Here is a 24,350-nt window from a genome sequence, read left to right as displayed (position 1 = left end):
TCCAATTTAGATTTCAATTCCTGCTAATCATCTTATCAGCTGAACCACTGCTCATTCCCTCCACGGACTGGCTACCCTTTCCCATCACACACAAGTCAGAGGACACTGGACATAAAGGAGAGAAATGGTTTTCTGCAAATGGCCCTCAAGGAACAGGTCCGCCCACAGGCTGAGGCTCACCTTCAGAGGCCCAAAGATCTCTGGATTGTTGTTGATGTGGCGTAGGGCTGTCAGGGCATGCTCGTGCTCCTGGAACTCTGCAAAGGCGTAGCCCAGGGACTGACCCTTAACTTTCCCATGCACTCCTTTGAGGTCTCGCATCACCCTACACTAAGAGTAGAATAAGAGAAAGAACCCATGATTACAGGATGAGAGCATGAACAGACTCCCTGCAAAATCAGGTGATTGCAACAGAAGCCTCATCTATATCACTGCCATAGCACTCATACTGGAGTAATACCTACCAATGTCTTATTAGAACACACCTACTGAAGGCATAAAACCAATTAAATAGACACTTTCTAGCTTTCTAAGAGTTTACAGAGATCCACAAAAACCTATAAATAAGCATGCAAATAAAATACCCCCCAATTATAATAGCCAACTGTGAACAATACATACAAGTTGAGAGGTATATGGTACTTTAAATGGTGTAAGTTATCAGTGAGGATGAAGTGCTGTCCATAGATCTCATCACTGAAGAAGCCACTCACAAAGGAAATTACTAAAGAAGAAAAAGAAGGCCTGATGGCTTTAGTTTAAGAAAGACATCGGGGGGCGGGGGGTGGGCGCCTCGGTGGCTCAGTCGGTTAAGCAGCTGTCTTCGGCTCGGGTCATAATCCTGGGGTCCTGGGATCGAGCCCCATGTCTGGCTCCCTGCTCAGCAGAGAGCCTGCTTCTCCCTCTCCCTCTGCCTCTGCCTGCCACTCTGCCTACCTGTGCTCTCTATCTGTCGAATAAATAAATACAATCTTAAAAAAAAAAAAAAAAAGACAGACATTGAGGGGCTCAGTCGGTTAAGTATCCAACTCTTGATTTCATTCAGGTCAGGATTTCAGAGTCGTGAGATCGAGCACTGAGTTGGGCTCCCCACTCAGCAGGGAGTCTGCTTCTCTCCCTCTCCTTCTTCTCTCTCTTTCTCAAACAAACAAATAAATCTTTTTGTTTGTTTTTGCTTTAGGCAAATTTTATTTTATTTTATTTTTATTTATTTGTTTTTTATTATGTTATGTTAATCGCCATACATTACATCATTAGTTTTTGATGTAGTGTTCCAATAAATAAATCTTTAAGAAAGACATTCAGGCATGGGGAAGGGCCTGCCTGACATAGCCTCAGGAGTATAGGAAGAAGCTTCAGCTGGCTTTGCTCAGAGTTCAGACCTTCTCTGGCATGATTTTTCCTTAAATCCTTAAGCTGAATGTAATAGGCATCCTGGGGCATCGAGGATACCATACCATAGTAGCATATCTTGGAAAAACTGATTGGTTACATGCTATTACTCCTGGAAGCTGTAGTTCTGATGTAATGGAGACATCTAGGTATTAGGACACCTGGATGCTGCATGTGGTATACTTCTGGTGCCTACACTGTCCCTACAACTGTGCCAGGTACTGTAGGGAAGTTAAGAAAAGCTTAAAGTGAGGTTCCTGTCCTCAAGAAGCTTATGATCCTGCTGAGATACTATACCTACACATATTAAAGAATTCAAGAGAAAATTCAAGGGGCGCTGGGGTGGTGTAGTCAGTTAAGCGTCCAACTCTTGGTTTCAGCTCAAGTCAGGATCTCAGGGTAGTGACATCGAGCCCTGCATGGGGCTCCATGCTCAGCGTGGAGTCTGCTTGAGATTCTTGCTCTCCCTTTCCCTCTGCCCCTCCTGCTCGTGCTCTTTCTCTCTCAAATAAATAAATAAATCTTAAAAAAAAAAAATCCCCTTAAAATGACAATAGAGTTTTAAAATAAACAAACAAACAAATAAATAAATAAATAAACAAAATAAAGAAAAAATTCAACACAATGCAAATATTGTAAAACACATGAATTTCCCTAACTGGGGGTGCCTGGGTGGCTCAGTTGTTAAGCATCTGCCTTTGGCTCAGGTCATGATCCCAGGGTCCTGGGATCGAGCCCTGCTTTGGGCTCCCTGCTCTGCAGAGTCTGCTTCTCCCTTTCTGTCTCCCTCTGCTACTCACCCTGCTTGTGCTCTCTCGCTTGTTCTCACTCTCAATAAATAAAAGCTTTAAAAAACAGATTTTCCCTACTGATGATAGGTCTTCAATGTACAGGCACTTACTAAGTGTTGTGGATGCTGATACGAGAAATTACACAACTGACCTCTACGCCAGTAACACTTTGAACAGTTTTACTGAGAGCGGTGTCAGATATGTGCTGATACGTTCACATTCTCCCATGTAATTCCCCAAATACCAATGCCATACATTTTGAAGAGATTTTCCAGGATTAGGAAAACAGTTTACAGTCACAAATCAGAGCAAAGTAGATTTATAATATTGGCTGTGTTACTTATTCAATAAATACAGATTGAGAGATTACTGTATTGCAGGTACTCTGCCAAGACCTGGGAGCAATGACAGACCTCCTCTCCGAGAGCTCATTCTGGTCGGGAGAAATGACTGTCAGACAATGACAGGACGGTGTAACAGTAAGTGCCGTGACAAAGGCCTGCAGAGGGTGGGGCAGAGGAGAAGTCTCTGTACTCACACGGCGGTTTAATCAAATCTCGGTGCGAATCCAGTGTTTGTCTAATACAACTACAACTGCTGAAGACCTGCATGGCTCTCTGTGCTTACCACACAGCACTTTCCATACATTAAGAGCCTAGATGGCACTAAAATGTTCTTCTAAAGAGCAAATTACACAGATTATTTTCTCTGCAGGAAAATTAACATTACAGCACCTACTATGATGCTGAGCACACAGCAAGCATTCAAATTAATTCATGAGGGCAGACACTTCCTCACATTCTGCTGCAATTTGGACAATGCGTGTGAAAGGCAGTTCTAAGAAGAGAAAACAAACAAACAAACATGAGAACTGCCAAACTCAGCCTCATCTGTTGACAATGCACCCAAAAGAAACTGTCAATCTACTAGCACTACAGTCTGAAATAAACGCTCAATGTGATCCAAGATGAGTACCAAACTCCAGAGTGGGCACGGCCAATTCTCACCTCCTTGAGGCGCACCCCCTTCTCCCCTCGGGTGGCACTCAGCAGCAGCTTTCTGAGCTTTTTGTCGTCCACACCCTTTGGGAGGTTGTGCAGGCAGAGCCTGGTCTGGGACACAAAGATATTCTGGTCCTTGAGTTTCTGATGCTTCAGCAGCTCAAACTGAAAGAACAACAAATTGTTAATACAATCCACCCTTTAAAATTGCAGGTTCATAATTCTCCAAAAGTAAAGAACTGTGACCACCACCCCCCATCCAATAACCACACATATGGACAAAAGGAGGGAAATCACCCACCTTCAGCCTTATGATGCCTAGCACAGGGAAAGAAGGGTTCAAAGAGGCAAGATGGTGAATAGTTGGTAAGATCATGGGCTCTAGATTCAGACTAAATTGGAAATCCATCCCTAACTGGAGAAGTTACATGAAATTTTTTAAGCCTCAGTTTTTCCCCTCTACAAAGTGGAACTGTAGGTCAAAATACCAATCTCTCAGCACTGATGTAAGGCTGAAATGAGGTAATATACAAAAAAAAAAAAAAAAAAAAATCCCAAACTCAAAACCCAGCCCAAAGCAAATAATAAATAATATTGTGCTTACCATCTATGCCTAGTCCTTATCTGCCCACCAATTCAAGCTAATTATCTAGTCCTTCCAAAAGGAAATGGAATTTGTTTAAAGAATACTTGATAGAATGTTGTCTCAACTCTGCCACCTTGAGGCAAAAGGCGGTCCATGACCACAGAAATGAATTTAGCTTCTGGAGCATTGGACTCAACTATGCTGCACAAAACACTAGTCCCAGGGCAACGTCTGCTAAAGTGAGAGGGTAACATTCTTCTCCCAGTGTGTTTTTTAAAAATCAGGTTGGTAGAAAAAAGTTTAAATTACATTTTTTCTTTTACCAAGTCTTATTTCTGCTGTTCCTTATCTGGTAAAGGTACTAACAAATCACAAAATAAAGATACTCTGGAAATGAATATTAAAGGGTTATTTGAAGAGGCTCTCATGCCCAAGCTCAACAGTATGATTTTTCTCCCAGGAAAAGCTGTGCCTGTTGTGAATTATAATGCATATAATCTGAGCTTTTTGCTAGAAAAGTTTGTTCTAAGGGAAAATTAAAATGTGTCACTATCATGTTGTGATCAGAAAGGGGCATACAATGCCCACCAAATACCATGATTTCCAGATGCTCACTACCAAAAAAAGTTGTGAACACGAAAGTAGAAACTGTATACAGGAAAAACACACTGCTTCTTGGTGTCATTACATTCTCATCTCTCTTCTTCATCTTCTGTACCTTCAAGCTCCAAAGCTCATTCTCTTCATGGTCATGCCTCTTTATCATTCTAGGCTGGCTTATTTGAAAGTAGGCTACTTGGGCTAAAGTTAAAATTATTTCGAATGAACACTACTAAGCAGCAAAGAAACTCAATGATATCAGTTATCAGTGGAAACTCCCATGACATGGAGTTTTCCTAAGATGATTTTACAATCTGGACATAGCCCCCTACCAAAAAAGGACATCTTAACTTTTCCTCCTAAGACCCACATCTACCTCCTTCCCTACTAACTACAGCCCATTCTGATCTTCCTTTCTTAGGTTATTCTGCCTTTACACTGACACCTAATTATATATAGCCTTAGCCTCTAAGTGCCTATCGCATTTTGTAGAAGCATACTATTTGGCAAACATTTACTGCTGAGCATTGGGAAATTAAAGAATAAGACCCAGTCCTTATAATGGCATACAACGCTCACATAATATGATGTACAATGTTGGGTTATTTGCTGTTTTACCCGTGTGCTTCCCTCTAACAAGACTGTAAGCAAGCAGGGTCTGTGACTGATGCTTGGCTCTCTGACAGGCACCTCCAGCATTGAATAGCTATTATTTATTGATTTATAATAAGTCATGCAGAACTTGAAGGCTGGTGCCTAATCTACCCACCCTTTCTCTTTTGGCCATATCAGCAGCGCTCACACCCTCGGCAGCCTTAGTCCCAGCACGAATCACTGCAAAAAGAGGGAAAAAGGCCAAGACATCAGCAAGGGAATTTTCACTGAGCAATAAGAGGAATGTGATTTGAATGATGCAAGCTCTTTGTACAGGGCCCAGAGGACTATGCTGGCCAGGACATAGTGGCATTTGGGTGGGTCCAGAAATAGGCTACAGGGCTAAGTTCTCAGCTCTGTGCTGCTCTCAAGGACTAAAACTGAACATTTTGTGAATTTGTTCCTCTTCTCCTTCCCTCCCCTCAAAAAGCTTCATGTGCGTATGCCCAACATCAGATGGAAAGGCCTAGAAGAAGTTCTGAAAACAAGTACATTTTAGGTATTTGGGATACAAAAGTGCTCCACCTATACCCTGCCCTTGGAATTTTAGTGTTCCTCGAGTACTTGGGGTCAGTACTAGGCAGTGAGTTAAGCCAACCTGAAAACAGCCACCTGGCCAAACAGAGGCCTAGAACCAAAGGCTAAGGGCCTTACACCACCAGTCTGGGCTGTGCGGCTGTGCAGCAGGTAGGCTGACAAATACTGTATGACCTAGAGGAAGGGATTCTTCGGTTTGGTTTTGTTTTCTAATTGAAGCTAATTTCTGATTATCTTTCTGACATTAAGGGAAAGGTACTGGGTGCACATTTTAAATCTATGAATAATTCAGAAGGGTAATTTTAGTCATAATTTTCAACTCCTTCAGAAAAACTATCAGAAATCATGACAAGAAGCAAAGGTAATTTGAACTTTTCCTCCCTCTTTGCCCTGCTAATCCTCTGACCTAAAGGTCTCAAGGCAAGCAGGCAGAAAGGAGAATGGGACTGGTTAACCGACAAACTGAGTGAAGGTTTCCTAACAGAAAGACCCATCTGCTCGAGTGGAATAATAATGTAACGCTGTTGAAGAGGACATGTGGGTTTTGAATGTGAAACATGCCCCCAGACATAACGTTGCTGGTCACTGTCATGGCACACGGCCCGCGGGTCAGAAGCCGGGCTCACCCCCCCTTCCACTACTCACAGCCTTCTCGGGCCAGGTAGAGGCTCCGGGTCCCAGTAGGCTTCTTCACCTTCTTTGTCTGCAGCTTTGCAGCCTCATCACGGGTCACTGCCAAGTCGACCCTGAGCTGCCGGCCATCCAGTTTAAGCCCACCACCCTGTAACAGATTGCAACCCTCTCCCTTAAAATTCACAATGAGTAGAGACAAAGCCCCCAACAAGGAATGCCAAGGAAAGGGCAAACAGCAAATCCCAATTATGCTATGGAACCCAACCCACAGGATGTTTTAGCCCAGGTGGCTGCACGTGGACTACTGAGCCTAACATCTAGTATAGCTGTGCAAAAGACCATGTGTATACTGAGGGCAATTGGTAGCAATTTATTTTATGGGAATTGATTAGGCCCAAAGTAGGCCCAAATTGAGGAAAATTGATCTATATAGAGCCAATTTTATTAAATTCTAAAGAAAGCTAATGAAATGGTAGTCTAAACTCTACTTAAGAGAATTTAAGAGATAATGACAATACAGGATAACTTATCTCAAAACACTATACACTTGCTTATAGAAGACACAGAAAAATCCATCACCCATACATTTTTTCTCATTGACTCCACTTTACAGATGACCTTAATCCCTTCTTGTCCCAACCTTTCATGTCATCAGCCTATGACTGAGGCTGACATACAGACAGTGATTAATAAACATTAGATATATTATTATACCTGCTTCCTCACTTATAAAATAGGTATAATAATTGATCTTTTTTTTTTTAAGTACACTCCATGCCCAGTGTGGAGCCCAACATGGGGTTTGAACTCACAACCCTGGAGATTGAGACCTGAGCTGAAGTCAAGAGTCAGACCCTCAACCGACTAAGCTACCCAGGCACTCCAATAGGTATAATAATTGTAATTACCTTACATACCCCTGCAGAACTGACATAAGGATTAAATAAGGTAATACATGTAAAGCTGAGTGCCTAACACACACCAAGTGCTCAATAAGTGTTAGCTTTATTATTATTATATTATTGACAGTACTAAAAAGCCGGGCATAAACAGCAGATGCTGGTGTTCGGAGCCACTATGCCCTAAGTTAAGGGGTAAAAGAAATGTCCTCCTTACCTCAATCTCTGGAGAAGCAGCTTCAAGGCATTTCTGAGCTGCTTCTTGAGTCATGAACTGGGCAAATGCACAACCTGCACAGAGAAACAAAATTAAGTGAGATGCCCAACCCCTATGGCCCACCAGGATGCCAAAGATGACGCTACAAATGGCGGGCTGACACAGAGTGGAAGGGGGAGCAGCGTCCTTCTGTTAGGGGCTAGGAGACAGGCACTGCGCCAGGCACTGAAGGTTCAAAGATAGATGGGACATGTGCTTACAATGAAATTTTACTATTACTTCATCTTTTCCAATGCTTCTTAGAACTTTAGTCTCATCGTTGCTCTCCTTAGTAAGAAAAAGCCACAAGATATGGTAGAGAAATTCCACTTAAATCAGCATTATTTACTGGCTTGCCTTTTAGAGGACTAAAAAATGAGGCAGGAACCACCTAACCTGAAGTTAATTACAGATCTCACTGTCCTCAAAGGCACTTGGGAAACATCAGATATGGGCGGACTGGCCTCTTGCAGTCAAAGTCCCTGGCCTCTATCACACGAATACAGCAGTGAACCAGAAAGCCATCAGCTCAATTCTTGACTCAGACCCTCAAATTTGCACAGGCTCTCACCATCACTGGTTAGATGCAGAGCCAATCAATCCATCCTAATTTCTGCTATTGATAAAAAGCAGTTTTTATCAGCAAAGAAAAAAAGTTCACCTTACAGTAGACTCCAAAAAAGAAATACAAGTTTCATACTATTTTGTTAGTATTCCTTTATACAAATTTAAATATTCCCTCATGTATGAAAAAAATGTCGTATTTCCTAGAGCTACTGGGACATTGACTGATCTTTTGTCCTCTAAAAGAATGAATGGCAGCAGACTGAGACAACACACGTGGCAGGCCAACCCAAGAGTCACCATCTAGGTGAGGTCCTTCCTGCCTCCTCCAGGCAGGGCCAAATGCCCCACCCACCAAGCCTCCAATCACATCTCTCTTTTTACAGCTCTGGTCAGGTGGCATCTTCCCAAACAGAAGGAATGCCTCAGGAGTAAGGGCCATGTTTCTAGGCTGCTAGCACCTACCATAGTGCCTGGCATTAATAGATACTCAATAGGAAGAAACAAACAATACAGAAAGAAAGGGAGGAAGATGGGGGAAATATGTTCTAACTGACAGATTAGCTTATTCATCCAATATGAAGAAAAAAGGTACTTCTCTCTGAATGGGTAAGAATTTTAACACTGGAAATGCCTAGGTCAGTATTGGGTTTAGTCTTAACACTTCCCTAAAAGTCTACAGATAACTTTTAGCTCTGCTAGACAGCGAAATAGCATGCTGACAGGGATAAATGCTAGGAGGCAGCCAAGGCTGTGTGAGTACACAAAAAAATTTAATAAGAGCTAGAAAAAGACAACGTATTTGGGACACCTGGGTGGCTCAGTCCGTTGAGCATCTGCCTTCAGCTCAGGTCATGATCCCAGGGTCCTGGGACGGAGTCCCGCATTGGGCTCCTTGCTCGGCAGGGAGCCTGCCTCTCCCTCTGCCTGCAGCTCACTTTCTCTCTCTTCTTCTCTCTCTGACAAATAAATAAATAAAATCTTGTGCTCACTCTCTCTCTCTTCCTCTCTCTCTGACAAATAAATAAATAAAATCTTTAAAAAATAATAAAACTATGCTTATTAAAATCATTAACTCTAAGCTAATATTAATAGATCAAGAAAGAGACTGAGCAAGTCAACTATTGACTACATTCTGAAAATACCAACCCAACAGACTACTACACTCAAAAAGAAACAAAAGATATCAAAGTAATGCAATATCCTATAGTACTAGGAACATTCTATGTAATTCTAGTTGCCCATTTTTAGAAAAACATACTGGAAATGCAGAAGGTCCAAGAAGTATAGTTGAGTATTAGAGTTGAAGACACATTAAGTGATTACTCCAGTTGAACCTACTCATTTTACAGATAAGAAACTGAAGCCTGAAGTGGTTAAACAATTTGCCAAAATCACCCAGCTGGTCTATGGCTCAGCTACAATTAGATCCCTAATATCCAGGAAGCAGTTCAGCTTTCTTTCCATCATACTGACCTACTTATATCTTTTTGGCTAAGGAAAAACCAAAAATGATCAGGTCTCATCAATTTGGAAAGTATGGTTTAGAACAGAGGTTCTTAACCCTTGAATAGATTCCAGAAAGCCCACAAACCCTCAGAAGTGGCATTTTTCTGGAGAGAGGGTTCATAGCTTTTGCTAGATCTCAAAGGAAGCAAGAACCAGAATGAATTAAGAATTCACTGCTTTAGGAGAATGACTGCAGTTGATGAAATCAAAGATTATGAATAGACTGAAAAGATGCTGCTCCCCTAAACAACAATACACTAGAATGAACTGGGGCCAATCCTTAAAAGTTCAAAAGAAATAGCTTTAGGGAAAAAAATCCAAGGCAGCAGTCCTGCTATATACAGCTTTCCTTCTGACTGTTGCCACTGCAACAAAATTTCTGTTAGCTTCCATCTCTAACAAAAGCAACCGAAAAAGATCCCAGTAATTTCAAGCAATGTGGAATGATTAATACCCATGAGATGCTATCACATTTGAAATTCAAAGGAGAACAAAAAATGGAATTCATTACCCTAAAGTAAATAAGCAAGGGCTTAAAAAGCTTAGACAAAACTGTGGCTGGCAGCACCATGAAAGATGCTGAGTTTGATATCTTGGAAGACAACCTCAGAATGTCCTTGGTGCTTCTATGGACCACAGAAACCTGGGCTGGATGGACTGTAGACCCCTCAGAATGACACATGTTATGCTCTCAAGTAACCTAGTCAGTGTCCATGGCAGCAGTCTCCACCTTTTTAGGGCCTAACAAGCTGACAAGTACCTTTAGAATGCTCTGTGTCTGGATGCAAGACAATACGGACATATTTAAGATCTCCAAATTGCTGGAGGAGCTCCCCGAGTTCTTCTTCCTCTGAGTCAAAAGACAGGTTTCTACGGAAGATAGTCAAGTCACAAGAAAAGTCAATTACTAAAGTGAGATCCTGTGTTCTAGTACAAGGTGAGTAAGACACCAAGTGGAGTGGTACTCTCGCTCATGACCACCCTCTGGGGTTCAGATATAGTACCAATACATAGGGGAGGCCCCCAGTGGCCCAGCCTCTGACGTGTGACTCTGCCCCTCATCCATAACTGACTAGCCTTTCTATGTCAATCAGATTCTCTCCCCCAGGAATTTAAAACTTGAACAGACATACACAAAGGCCAGAAGCTGTTGATGCAGATTCATTTCAAAATAGCAATACCCCACCCAAAGGAAACTTCTGGGAAGCAGAAATCTGAAAATGTCCTATATCTTGATCTGGGTGGTGGTTACATGGGTATATATGCACAAAAAATTTCACTGAGCTGTACATTTAGATTAATGCACTTTACAGAATATATGTTATGTCTTGAGAAGGAAAAAAAAAAAGGCAGTAAGTGTTCCCAGAGAAAAGACCCACAGCCTCCTACAGCTGGGGCCCAAAACATCCCAGATTTTCATCTCCTTCTTAAGGTTTACTCTTCGACAGCTTTGATCCTGTGAACCACCCAATGTTCATCCAACAAACCCGCTTTTTCATTTACATTGGCCAAAATTAGTTTCTCTTATTACAAACAGAAGATTCACAGCAAGCTGATGAGAAAAGTCAAGTGTGTACGTGTGTCTGTCTGTCTCTCTTGATTACCCATTTTCCTTTCTGTGTTGCTGTGAAATCCAGGTTTCAGTTAAAACTTTACAAAAGCCAGAAAATACTTCAAAATAATAACTCAAAAGCAAACACAGTAAAGTTTACTAGCTAAGTACAAAACAAGAAAAGCACTTATTTCTCTTGATGGGATTAAAAGATGTTAGAAGATTTTGTTCTAACAAATTTCAATACATTATAAAGATCTTTCATTTCCCCAGCTATGCACATCCTTCCAGGGTAAAAACAAGAAACAAAAAAACGGTCCCCAATAAATATTTATAATTTTTCTTCTCTATACTCAGTTAACAACCCCATAAACAATTCCATCTTATGAAGTAACCGAAACAAAAAAATGTTCTGCAATAAGACATATCCTAGCCATGTCACTTCTTCTAATTTGTCTCATTGTGTATAGTTTTCTCTCTCCCATCCTTTATTTTCCTAAGTTTCATTAAAAGATGTAGAAATAGTAAGGAATGGTGACATTTCCTCCTTCCTATTAAACAGCATCCTCTACAAATACAGAATTATTTATATGGCCATTCCAAACAACACAATAAGAACAATTATGAAGAGGGCGCCTGGGTGGCTCAGTTGGTTAAGTGACTGCCTTCGGCTCAGGTCATGATCCTGGAGTCCCTGGATCGAGTCCTGCATCGGGCTCCCTGCTCGGCAGGGAGCCTGCTTCTGCCTCTGACCCTCCCCCCTCTCATGTGCTCTCTCTCTCTCATTCTCTCTGTCTCAAATAAATAAATAAAATCTTTAAAAAAAAAAAAAAAAAAAGAACAATTATGAAGAGACAAGCCATGAAGGAAGAAAATGGGCTACAGCGCAGCTTATGAAGGCTAAACTCATCTTTGTAAACAGCTATGATATGGGCATGTGTGCGGGTGTTCTCTGAGCAATCATTAAGGTTAATATTTTGTGTCTTTTTGCTCATTTATTTCCTAAATTACCTACAATAAGCATAAGTTACTCGTATAATAAAAACAATCTTAAAAGACTATAGAGGAAGATAAAATACACATCTTTAAAATAAGACCCAAATAGCCCTAGCACACTGGCACTTAAGAAAGGACAAGAAAGGGGGTGCCTGAGTGGCTCAGTCGGTTAAGGATCTGCCTTCGGCTCAGGTCATGATCCCAGGGTCCTGGGATCGAGCCCCACATTGGGCTTCTTGCTCAGCAGGGAGCCTGCTTCTACCTCTCCGTCTGCCCCTCCCCCTGCTTGTGCGCTCTCTCTCTCTCTCTCTCTCTATCTCTCTCCCTCACTCTCTCTCAGATAAATAAATAAAATCTTTTAAAAAAAAGAAAGAAAGAAAGGACAAGAAGGCATGCCTGAGGTATCCTAAAGATATCCTGGCTCTATGAAATGGCCAGTGTACCACAGTCAGTAGGACTAAAACGGCAATGGCAACATGGAATAAAACCCATCTCCACCTGACTCCCTCCTTAAGATTTCCTGGAAACAAATGGGATGCCTTATTTTATTCTGGACACTACTTTAAAAGGTAAGTTAGGCATAGAGAAAAATTATCTGGGACAAGTGGTATCACCCCTCTCCAGCACTTCCCCTAAAACAAAAGCCAGAAGCAAGATGTTTCTAATAGCTGAAGAACTGATTTATTCCAAATGATGCTACTCCGATTACAAAGAAGGAAATGTAAATGAGGACAAAATCTGGAGACCCCTGCTCTTTATCTTCTGTGTGCAGTTCTGATTCTCCTATATTCTCACTGTTTGCTATGTTCCTAGGGCCAGATGTATTCATGGTCTTAAAGGCATCTAATTTTCTGGCCTACCTAACAGAATTAGTACCGGGGGGCCAAAAAAAAAGAGTGGGGCGACTGGCCGGCTCAGTCAGTGGAGCATGAGACTCTTGATCTCGGGGTTGTGAGTTTGAGCCCCACACTGGGTATAGGGCTTACTTAAAAATAAAATCTTTACAAAAATAAAGAAAGAGAGAAAGAAGAAAGGAAAAAAGGAGAAAAGAAAAACCTGTGAGGGCAACATAAACAGATCTTAAGGTACCAAAGGCATACCTGATAGGGGCACCTGAGTGGCTCAGGTGGTTGAGCGACTGCCTTCGGCTCAGGTCATGATCCTGGAGTCCTGGGATCGAGTCCCGCATCGGGCTCCCTCCTTGGCGGGGAGTCTGCTTCTCCCTCTGACCCTCCCCCCTCTCATGCTCTCTGTCTCTCATTCTCTCTGTCTCAAATAAATAAATAAAATCTTAAAAAAAAAACAAAAAAACAAAGGTATACCTGATAAAAACAGTCTTCCCTTCGTTCACGTCAGAGGGTAATTTCCTCTTCTTTTTCTTTGAGACTTGCACATCTAAAGTAAAAAGAGAAAACAACAAACTGAAAAAGACTTAGTGCAACCCATATGACAAGGGGCTAACTTCTTAGATATGTAAAAACCTTGCATAAGTGAATAAGAAAAAACAAAATTAAAAGTGAACAAAGGATATACAACTAAATACATGAAAAGATGCCCAAATTTACTCAAGAAAAACATAGCACCAGGAATAAGATACTATTTTTTATTCCAACAGATTGGCAACAACCAAAAAAAAGGATGAAATGTGATGTGGTAAGGGTGTGGGACAAAAGACATTCATATATACTGTTGTGACAGTCTAAACATTAAGAACATTTGAGGAGAAAAAAATACACATTCACACACACAAACATACACTATATTTGACGTGTGTGTGCATACACGTGTTTTTGCTTATAAAAGTATTAAGATATGGGGCGCCTGGGTGGCTCAGTCATTAAGCGTCTGCCTTCGGCTCAGGTCATGATCCCAGGGTCCTGGGATCGAGCCCCGCATCGGGCTCCCTGCTCAGTGGGGAGCCTGCTTCTCCCTCTCCCACTCCCCCTGCTTGTGTTCCCTCTCTTGCTGTGTCTCTCTCTGTCAAATAAATTTTTATTTATTTAAAAAAATAATAATAAAAGTATTAAGATAGATACACAAGAAACTTTTAACATTGGTTGTCTCTGGGGAAGGGTCCTAAGTGGCTGAAGACCTGGGTACAAGGAAGACTCACTGTTTTTAAAAACAGACATATATGCTTACATATACATAAAAAATTTCTGAAAGAATATGAAAGAAACTGCAGTGGTTACTTTGAGGGACTCTTGGGGGGAGTGGTGAGGAACTTTTCTTTCTATATTACTCTCCTGCACTATCCTTTTTAATTTTCTGCCATTATTATGTATTGAATCAATAATTTTTTCAAGGTAAAGAAATGGTAAGAGACAGATGAAGCTGGTTATTAAATGCAAGGTCTCATAGTCCCATCAGTATAGAAGCTTCTTTGATTCTAAGGTGTCTACCATTCTCTCCTCATGGAAAAAGCTTATTTCCTCAGATTTTTTATATGGCCAAACCAACATGCCAGACTTAAACTAAAGAACCAGTTACTGACCATTCCTCATTCTGTAATGACCAGCCTCCCTCAATAAATGAGTTGAATTTATGCCCAACAATCTTTATAAAGGGAGCAACAGGGTTTGATTACAGTTTTCCAAAATGCCCCAAGGGGTCCTTTATCCCCACCTCAACTCATAAGAGTTGTTTAAAATCCACTTGGTGTTAGGATACAATATCCTGCTTATCCAGTTACTCATTCATCTTGGATAAGCAAGAGAAGTAGTGCCTCAGCATTAAGCCAGGTTTTAAATTCCCTGAGAATCTTAACCCTCAAATACTATTCCAAACGTATTTAAAAGACAAAACAAAAATCTTGAGAAGGAATATAAAGATATCCTTTCCAGCACTGAAACATAAATCTGACAGAACACCTTAGGGCCCTATTTAAAAAGAGTTGTGCACTGAACTGATGCACATTTGTCAGTAACTGGTTTTAAACATAAAGGTCCACAAAGATCCCAGGCAAACCTTCGTCGTCTTGCTCTTCACTGTTGGTATCACTCTGAGCCAGTTCCTCCCCGCCATCAATACTCTCTTTTTCCTCTAGGTCGCTGTCATCGTCAGAATGCTCCTCCTCACTGCTCTCCGCAGGTGCGACCTTCCGGACTGCTCTGCAATGGCAGTCAGAACTAAGGATCTGGGCTGTCAGAGGGGTCTGTCCACGGTCATTACACATGTCGCCTCTGCCGTGATGGGGGCAGGGAAGACATCACTGTTCCTCCCAGAGACAAGCCTAGCTCTGCGTCTGTTGTCTCGGAACAAAATGAGCTGCTTACCTCTTTTGAATCTGTGCAGGCTTGGTCACCCTTGATTTTTTATTCTCTTCCCCCTCCTCCTCTTCCTCTTCTTCCTCTTCTGTGTCATCCTTTTCTTCCTCTTCCTCTTCTGTATCCTCTTCTTCCCTGCCATTCTCTTCATCTAATTCCTGATGTTTAGGTTCAGGCCTCTTCTCCTCACCTATACATTTAGGTAAAGAAAGTTAGGAATTCATTTAGAATCCAAGATTAACTTGGACAAACTTAACTTAATACCCCAAGTTCCTAGTTCATTGGGACTAGGACTAGGACTTTAACTATTTTTCTCAGTATTTTTCTTACTGCATGTAAGAGAAAGTATGAGGGGAAAAAAGCAAAAACAACAAAAAGCCCTCATCACTGAGATTCCCTGGAAGCCCGTCCCATTTGTCGGAATGAGAGAGGTAGCAACTGAGCCTCTGCAAACAGCCTGCCGCTGTACACCCCGCTGTACGCCACACTGTATGCCCCACTCTACGCCCCGCTCTATGCCCCGCTGTACACCATATTGTACGCCCCGCGGGACGCCCCGCGGTACGCCACAGCCAGCACCGTGTTCACTCTGGGGCCCGGCCATGAACTTTCATCCCGGTGAGTTCTGTTCTCGGAGCTCCTGGTGGCTTAAAAGCCACCTGCTTTCTAAAAAAACCCTCAAGTTTTAAGTTTCCCTATTCTGAACATTCCATCATTTTATGAGAAGTGGGAAAGGACAGGCAGCAGAGGGGACAATGAACTCAGGTTTCACTCCTCATTCACATTCACACCCAGGAGTGGTCTTAGACTCAAAAGACCCTATGTTTTGAGACCAGATCACCAGATGGTACAACATGAATCGACAAACAGCTCTGGGCTCACTTCTGAGCCCACAGGAACTCAGAGTTTCTCTTAATCCCTAGTCTTATTCTTTCCGTTAATCTTGTGCTTTTGGTATCTTTAACCCAGTATTCTTACTGAGAAGCAAGTTCCCTTATAATTTTACCCTAGGTAGAGCTGTTTCCACACCCACCCCAGGACATACAACCCCTCCTACCCAATATCACCACATCTTACCTGGGGCAGAGGCAGACTGTGTATTTTTATATTTATCCTTTGCCACAGCCCAATCCACAGCTACTGTCCGCCCTGTCAGATAGAAAAGTAGCATCAGAAAGGTCTTCCTCTTTTTAAAGTCTCTTGTAAATGACTTCCTATTCATCCAAGACAGTGATAGAACCAAAACAGACAAAAGAAACTGCTAATTCAGAGAATGTTGGTCCTGAAATAAAGCTCAGAGTAGCCTACCGTTTTTGTTGTTTTTTTTTTTTTTTTTTTAAGATTTTATTTATTTGACAGAGAGAGACACAGCGAGAAAGGGAACACAAGCAGGGGGAGTGGGAGAGGGAGAAGCAGGCTTCCCGCTGAGCAGGGAGCCAGACGCGGGGCTTGATCCCAGGACCCTGGGATCATGACCTGAGCCAAAGGCAGACACTTAATGACTGAGCCACCCAGGTGCCCCTAGCCTACCGTTTTTAACCCTTAAACTTTTTAATCAATGTAAACAGTTATTTTGCCTTTCTACAACAGCCCCCACACCTGGGGTAAGAGAGAGTAAAAAGGTAAAGAAAGAAAGAATGGGAACAGTGTTTCCAGTTAGACAAGTCTCTAGTTAGACTAAGCAAGAGGCAAAACAAGTGCTCTGGAATAATCTGCACTCTGCACAGAAATTACAAAGTCTCCAAACCAAGCCCTTCTTTAGTATCTAATAAATGAACACAGCCAGTTTAACAGCCCACAGGAGCTGAAGGGTGCTGAAGAGTGACCACAACCAAGACAGAGAAACCTGCAAAACCCACAGCCCCCGGACAGAACCTGCATCTATCAGTGATTATTTTAGGGACATTTTTTCATTAAGGATTTAAATGCATACTCATCTCCCAAATAAAGTAAAGCGAATAATGGCATGTGTTCTTTCAAGTTTAACCCTAAGATCAAGCACTAGGAATATTTCACCAAACAGCTTCTATATTATCAGTAAGACTCAACAATTCAAACACCTTTTGAAAATGTAGAAAGTGGGTTACTGTGCTAATTCACCAAACACCAGAAATATCTGGGTGAACGGTAGGGGTACAGAAAACTCACCTTTTATCTCTTTCATGTTCATGCTTTTGAGAGCTTTCCCTGCTTCTAGAAGGTTTTTGAACTGGACAAAAGCAAAACCACGCATCTTTCCATCTGTGTGCAAATGTACAAAGAAGTTAGAGGCAGCAGGTGGGGAGCCAACGAACACTAAGAAGGACATTACAGCAACCTGGGCTGGCAGGATGACCCAAGCCCTGCCAACCAGTCAGCCCCTTGCCCAAAGCAATAGCTTTTGTCCTCCTGCTGAGGATACCCTGAGTCAAGCTGGCGGAGAGCAAATGCATTTTCTCAAACTGTAACTTGTCTTCTAAAACTAGTTCTGAGATCTAACTAAAAATGCCATTGGGGGAATAAGTACTATTTCTGAGTTTTTGTTATGTGTCAAGCACTGTGCCTGATACTTTATATACATCATATCATCTGGGGCTCACAAAGAGTATGACATGAACCTTGTATTTCTATTTTGATTAAAAGATTTTATTTATTTGAGAGAGAGAGAGCGCGCATGCACAGTGGGGGGAAGGGACAGAGGGAGAGGGACAAGCAGACTCTGTGCTGAATGTGAGCCCCACGGGGGGCTGGATCCCACAACCTTAAGACCGTGACCTGAGCTGAAATCAAGAGTTGGACGTTCAACCAACTGATCCACCCAGGTGCCCCTGTATTTTTATTTCAAATATCGGTTAGTTCAAGGATGAAATGGAAAAACACCATTATGTTAAGTAATCTTAATCTAACCCACAACAAACAAGGGTTTGCTAGTACCTGGCTTCCGGGGGATGTTTACTTCCAGGACAGCTCCATATTGAGCAAATATTGTCTTCAAGTCATCTTCTGAACACTGATGCCAAACGTGAAAGGATATTATCACAGAAAATAAACATGAAACATCAACCATTAACTTAGTTCATTACAAAGAACTTGAATACTTTCACTCCTTTTTTACTTTTGACCCTAGGACATCAAGCATTTCTAAACAGAAGACATATTGCTTTGGATCTAACAGACAAAGAAGACAGATATCAAAGAGCTCTTCCTCCCCTCCCTATCTCAGCTGTAGTGTCCCAAAAGGAAGGCATCTTCACACTTACTATCCTTAATTAATTGTTTATATAGGCCCATTTTCTGTATTCAACAAGGCTAAGATTCATGCCTGGAAGGAATTATGTCCAATTATACCATCCTGGTGAGGAGCTCCACCAGTGAGCACCAACAGCCTTCAGAACAGGTCGCGTTAGTGTTCTCTGTCACTCACCTTAAAGCTCAGGTTCCGAATAATTAATCTGGCTTTCTTATCTGCCACTTTGGGTTTTTTAGGCTTCAGTTCCTTCTTTGGGGGTTCTGAATTTTCTAAAAAATAAGAGGCAACAAAATAAGTCTGTGATCCAGCCTCTAGGCCCAGAACATCACAGGAAAGAAGCTACTAGCAAAAAAAAAGGCATTTCTCACAGGGTTAAGTATGACAACACCCAGAACCACCAGATTTCCAAAGTTAGAATTAAACAAAAGACAAAAATGAGTAATAAAATACATTAGATGATTTTGGACATCAAAAGGAAATTTAAGGAAGTTTTAAATTTAGAAGCTATCCCCTATCCTCCCTCCCCCTCCTTCCCTTCCTCACCCTGAGGGAAAATTCCCTACTAGAAACTCACCATTTTCCACCTTTTCCTTGGACTTGTTCCTCTGTTTTTTCTTGGCAATAGTCACGTTGATCTTACAGCCTTCAAAGGTGGTAATCTCCTTGAGGGCCCTCTGAACATCTTCCAGCATAGAAAAAGTGACATAGCCAAAGCCTCGACATGCCTTACTCCCTGAACAGTGAAGGATGAGGGGGAGAACTGTAAGCCAAGAGCCCTAAAACAGTAAACTCTCTCTTTAAAAAAAAAAAAAAAAAAAAAAAAAGTAAATTCTCAAAGTCCTAACTAGCAGATATACTGCCAGACCATCCTATTATCAGTTTGCCAAAATTCTCAGGAGGGATACAAACAAAGTTGGCATCAGTGGCCCCTTCCCCACTTTGCTCAGAAATTGTTAGGCTTCCTCTTCTAATTTGGTGTCTTCACTGTTAGCTCTTCTTCCTCCTTTCCTGATAATCTTGAGAATATGGAGGACCCATGATACCCATTATATCCCCAAAGAAGAATTCAACATCAAATAGAATGGAACATCACCAGAGAAGGTGGGAAAGGTAAGTATGGTAGCTTTGAAAACTGCAATGCAATAATGCAGCAGATCAGAAATGAATGCCTGAGGTCCTGACAAAAGAACCTCAATAAACAATAAACATTGCTTCGGGAGCCTGCAGATACTATTACCATTATTACCAAACCTTAGCAATCAATATCAAACTTAACCTTTACAAAGCTGTAAATCTCTTACTCACTTTCATCTTCAGAACACACTAAGGTAGGTAAAGTGAATATTATCATCCTTTCTTTCCAAATGAATAATTTGAGACGGAGGAAAGTAAGTGAACTGGTTAATGCACCAGGGTGTTTGTAGCTGAATTAATTCCTCATTACTAGTCCCATGTTCTTTCCATGGGACTCCACCAATATAAAGGCCACAGAGAAGAATATTAGGACCAAGCAGATGAATGGTTGCAAATAAAAACTATAACTCACCTTTGCCCTTTTTGGTATGCTTTTTTTGATTTAACATTTTTGTGTAGTAAAATGTTTAAGTCGTTTACTGCATCAAAAAGGAAAAGACCAGGTAGTCTGCCTACTACCCAAAGAAGAAACACAGCTCACATGCTCCACTTCTTTTTCAACTACCCTCGAATCTACTTCAGGGTACAAGCCCTCAAACACATGACGCTGATCCACATAAATGGTTAAAGCTGATACGTTGCACTATGAAGGCATACTGTGATCTGGAGATCAAGGTTTTTCTCTTGGGACTTCTCACAAAAGCCTGCCCACTCACTGTCAGAAATCAGAACAAGAGGGTGCCTGGGTGGCTCAGATGGTTGGGTGTCTGCCTTTGGCTCAGGTCGTGATCCCAGGGTCCTGGGATCGAGTCCTGCATCGGGCTCTCTGCTCGGCGGGGAGCCTGCCTCTCTCTCTCTCTCTGTCTCTTATGAATAAATAAATAAAATCTTAAAAAAAAAAAAAAAAGAAATCAGAACAAGAAAAGTCAGGGCCCTTCCTGATCAGTACAACCAAAAACAAAGCAGTTGAAACGTGAAGAGGGGTGGGGGAGGCCCTGGGTGGCTCAGTGGGTTAAGCATCTGCCTTCGGCTCAGGTCATGATCCCAGGGTCCTGGGATGGAGCCCCACATCAGGCTCCCTGCTCTGCGGGAAGCCTGCTTCTCCCTCTTCCACTGCCCCTGCTTGTGTTCCCTCTCTCACTGTGTCTCTCTCTGTCAAATAAATAAATAAAATCTTTAAAAAAAAAAAAAAAGAAAGAAAGAAAGAAACGTGAAGGGGTTCAGCACCAAAATAAAAGCATGTACTCACAACAAATGCCATTCACTGTTTGTCTGCATAAAGCACTCTCATTTTACTTGAATCCTCACAACAGCCTGTGAAATTGTTCCCATCTTCAAGAGGTTAAGTCATCACTACTAAGACCTCATCCCACCTCCCCTCCCTCCTTCCCATCCCCGTAAGTGCAACACTCTTTCCAACACATCCTGACTATCTGAAAAGAAAAGTATATAGTCTTTCAAAAAGGGAATAGAGTTGTTTTTGTTTTGGGGGTTTTGTGGGGGGGGTTTTGTTTGTTTTTTTTATTTAGACCACATACATAGGATACAAGGTAAGATTACACCTCAGCTATATTCTGAGGACCCAAAAGAGAATTCCCATTCAATGCCTGTTCTTCCCTGGAACAGAAGCATCAAGCACTGGACAGTAGTGTTTCTCAAAGTGTTTTGACAACCCACAGTAATGAATGTAACTTATAGTAGAACCCAATACACATATATATTCTTTATATAAAACCAAAGGGATGCCTGGCTGGCTCAGTCAGTACAGCATGCGATTTTGATCTTAGGGTTATAAGTTTGAGCCCCACATTGGGTGTACAGATTATTTAGAAATAAAATCTTTACGGATGCCTGGGGGGCTCAGGAGTTATGCATCTGCCTTCAGCTCAGGTCATGATCCCAGGGATCAGTCCCGCATCAGGCTCCTTGCTCTGCAGGGAACCTGCTTCTCCCTCTGCCTGCCGCTCTCCCCTGCTCATGCTCTCTCTCTCTCTCTCTCTGACAAATAAATAAAATCTTTAAAAAATTTTAAACAAATAAAAATAAAATATTTTAAAATTATGAATATTAATCCTTTACCACATATACATATACTTTCTATTTAAAAAATTCTTGTCATGACCCACTCAAAACCCACTAACAAGTAAGGATCTGCAGTTTAAGAAACACGGCTGTAGGGGCGCCTGGGTTGGTTAAGCGACTGCCTTCGGCTCAGGTCATGATCCTGGAGTCCCTGGATCGAGTCCCGCATCGGGCTCCCTGCTCAGTGAGGAGCCTGCTTTGCCCTCTGACCCTATCCCCTCTCATGTGTTCTCTCTCATTCTCTCTCTCTCAAATAAATAAATAAATAAATAAATAAATAAATAAAAAAGAAACACGGCTGTACAGCACTCTCATTCTCTCACTAACCCACATCTATACTTAAAATGGCAAAGAACCAGGCTGGTGTCATGGCTTGTACAGCAATCAGAGCCATGTGGACAATACCGTTATTAACAAAATACAAGCTAATGATGGAGGGATTATTAGCACACAGTTAGCCTGCCTACTCACATACTCAGATACCATAGGGGGAAATGGGGGTCCACAAGATGCCAGTTCCCACCAGTTGTTCTGCTGAAAGGCAAAGAAGTGGCCACCTACAGAGACAGCCTGATGACTTAGAAGGGAGCTAAATATAACATCAGGTGCCCATCTTGAGTGTCCTTGAAGTCTAGGTAAGACGAAGGAATGCTTCTCTACAATTAAAACCCTTACAATTCTCTCTCATTGCAATACATGCCAACCCTTTCTCATAGTGATGCAATGAGCATCACACAGAATATGAGGTACATAGCAGTATTACACAAGTAAATATCCCCAGTGGCTCAAGCCAAAAGCCTTGGGAATCAGACTTGACTCCTCTTTTTTTCATACCCTGCATCTGAGCCATCAAATCCTCCCGGTTCTACCTTCAAAAATATCCATATTCCAATCACTTTTTACCACCTCCACTGCTACCATCCCGGTCCAACACCATAATTTCTCACCTGGATTATTGCAGAAGCCTACTATTTGGTCTCCCTGCTTCTGTCCTATTCTCCAACGGCAGCCTCAGAGTATCTTTTAAAATGTAAGCCAGATCATACTTACCGCTCCCTATTCAAAACCAGTAGTTTCTCATCTCAGAGTAAAAGCCAAAGTCTTTGCAATGGCCTTTAGGTCCTCCATGATCTGGTACCCTAGAATCTCACTTCCTAATTCTCTTACCTTCACTCACTTACCCTGGTCACCCTGCTCTCCTGGCTATTCCTTCAGTATACCAAGAGTCCTCTTCAGTATTCCTGAGCTTGCTGTCTCCTCTGCCTAGCCTCCTCCTCCTGGAGAGACACATGTTCACTCCCTCACCTCAGTCAGGCCTTCCCTGGCTACTCTATCTATATGGCACAGGAGTGCCATTCCTCACTCCTCTACAACCCCCTCCCCCACACTCACTTACAGAGACTCCTTATCCTTCTTCCTGACTTATTTTTCCCCTTAGTATTTACCACCATAACCACTATATATCTTGCTTGTTTACTGGCTGTCTTCCCCATCTTGAAGACTTAAGAGCAAGTTTTTTGGCTTGGTCTGGTGCACGCTGCATCCTCAGGACCTACAACAGTGCCCAGTACATAGCAGGCATTCAAAAACTATTTGAATGAATAAATGAGTAAATGAGTAACATACTGGTTAGGAGCTCCAGGTCGGGTGATCAAATTCTGGATCCGCTACTTACAAGCTGTACGAACTTCAACTAAAGTTACCAAATTTTCCCTAAACTCCAGATTACTCTCTGTAAAATGGGGTTAAGACTCTCCACCCAACAAGACCGTTGAGAAAACTAAATGAGATTAACACGTGCGGAATTCAGCACCGTGCCTGGCAATCGGTTGACTCTCAATAAGCCTTACTGATGTTTTATGAAATGTAACTGTATTAAATATTAAATGTTAACACTGTTACCAAATAAGATCTTGTATGTGAGCGCACGTAGGAAACGGAACGTAAACGCTATGTAACCCTGAGGCAATGCCTTGCCTTTCCGAAGTGGACCTCTATGGACTCACCCAGAACCGAGTCGGTTTAGAAAAGAAACCCAGTGCCCAGCCCCTTCCCGTAGGAGCGGGTACAGAATTATCTGGCTTGCTGAAGTCTGGGAGGGTGTCCTCGCTCGGATCCCGCTCCCCGGTACCCCAGCCCTATCCTCGACAGCCCCGCCCCCTACCTTTCTCAGTCACCACGAAGCACTGCTTCACCGGCCCCACCTGACTGAACAGCTCCTCCAGCTGCTCACTGCGGGCCGAGGGCGGGAGGCGGCCCACAAATAGGGTCAGCCCGGCCATGAGGCTGGGAAACCAAGGCGCGCGAGACCGCGAGGGAACCGGGCCCGCGCACGCGACGCAACGACCTGACTTTGGCAGGCCAACCACGCCAAGTGGCCCGGAGATTCCGGAAGTGCTCGTGACTCAAAAGAGTCCGGAGGAAAACATGGTGGGGAGGGGGAAAAAGCGTTCCGGAATGAGAAAAAAAAAAAAAAAAGGTCATGCCTGGGGGCGGAGCTTCTTGAGCGGGGCTCCACCCCCCTAATCCCAGTACTGCCCCTCTGGTCCTCTTCGCCCCCGGGCCACTGTAGGAAACCGGCATCTCCAGCTCCTACCCAGATTAAAATCTCACTTCCAGGAGATGATCCCAAAGTGCCACGGCAGGCAGAGGAAGTCGTTTTTTGCTCG

The 24,350-nt window shown here is 42.5% G+C and overlaps 1 protein-coding gene across 2 annotated transcripts in view; it reads right to left on the bottom strand.

Annotated features, from left to right (window-relative positions):
• RBM28 (RNA binding motif protein 28) overlaps positions 1–24,076 on the bottom strand; it is a 31,383-nt gene extending 7,307 nt beyond the window's left edge. Inside the window, exons 1-15 of one of the 2 annotated variants that reach the window (XM_064574985.1) lie at positions 23,846–24,076; positions 19,040–19,198; positions 18,640–18,734; positions 18,150–18,225; positions 17,385–17,477; positions 16,314–16,385; positions 15,246–15,426; positions 14,938–15,080; positions 13,293–13,365; positions 10,183–10,292; positions 7,311–7,384; positions 6,207–6,342; positions 5,140–5,204; positions 3,191–3,349; positions 181–330 (exon numbers count right to left, since the gene is read on the bottom strand). In XM_064574985.1, the coding sequence (XP_064431055.1) occupies positions 181–330; positions 3,191–3,349; positions 5,140–5,204; positions 6,207–6,342; positions 7,311–7,384; positions 10,183–10,292; positions 13,293–13,365; positions 14,938–15,080; positions 15,246–15,426; positions 16,314–16,385; positions 17,385–17,477; positions 18,150–18,225; positions 18,640–18,734; positions 19,040–19,198; positions 23,846–23,963 (1,704 nt within the window). In that variant the 5' untranslated portion in view covers positions 23,964–24,076. The remainder of the gene's footprint in view (positions 1–180; positions 331–3,190; positions 3,350–5,139; positions 5,205–6,206; positions 6,343–7,310; positions 7,385–10,182; positions 10,293–13,292; positions 13,366–14,937; positions 15,081–15,245; positions 15,427–16,313; positions 16,386–17,384; positions 17,478–18,149; positions 18,226–18,639; positions 18,735–19,039; positions 19,199–23,845) is intronic. The other variant, XM_045869863.3, reaches the window with a different exon arrangement.
• Positions 24,077–24,350: the final 274 nt, after the last annotated feature.

This window comes from Mirounga angustirostris, unplaced genomic scaffold (assembly GCF_029215605.1).
Source record: "Mirounga angustirostris isolate CCGP_5_RB_7025 unplaced genomic scaffold, mMirAng1.0.hap1 SCAF_12, whole genome shotgun sequence".
NCBI classification, from domain to species: Eukaryota; Metazoa; Chordata; class Mammalia; order Carnivora; family Phocidae; genus Mirounga; species Mirounga angustirostris.
The sequence above is the reverse complement of the archived record's forward strand: the minus strand, read 5'-3'. Positions and strand labels throughout refer to the sequence as shown.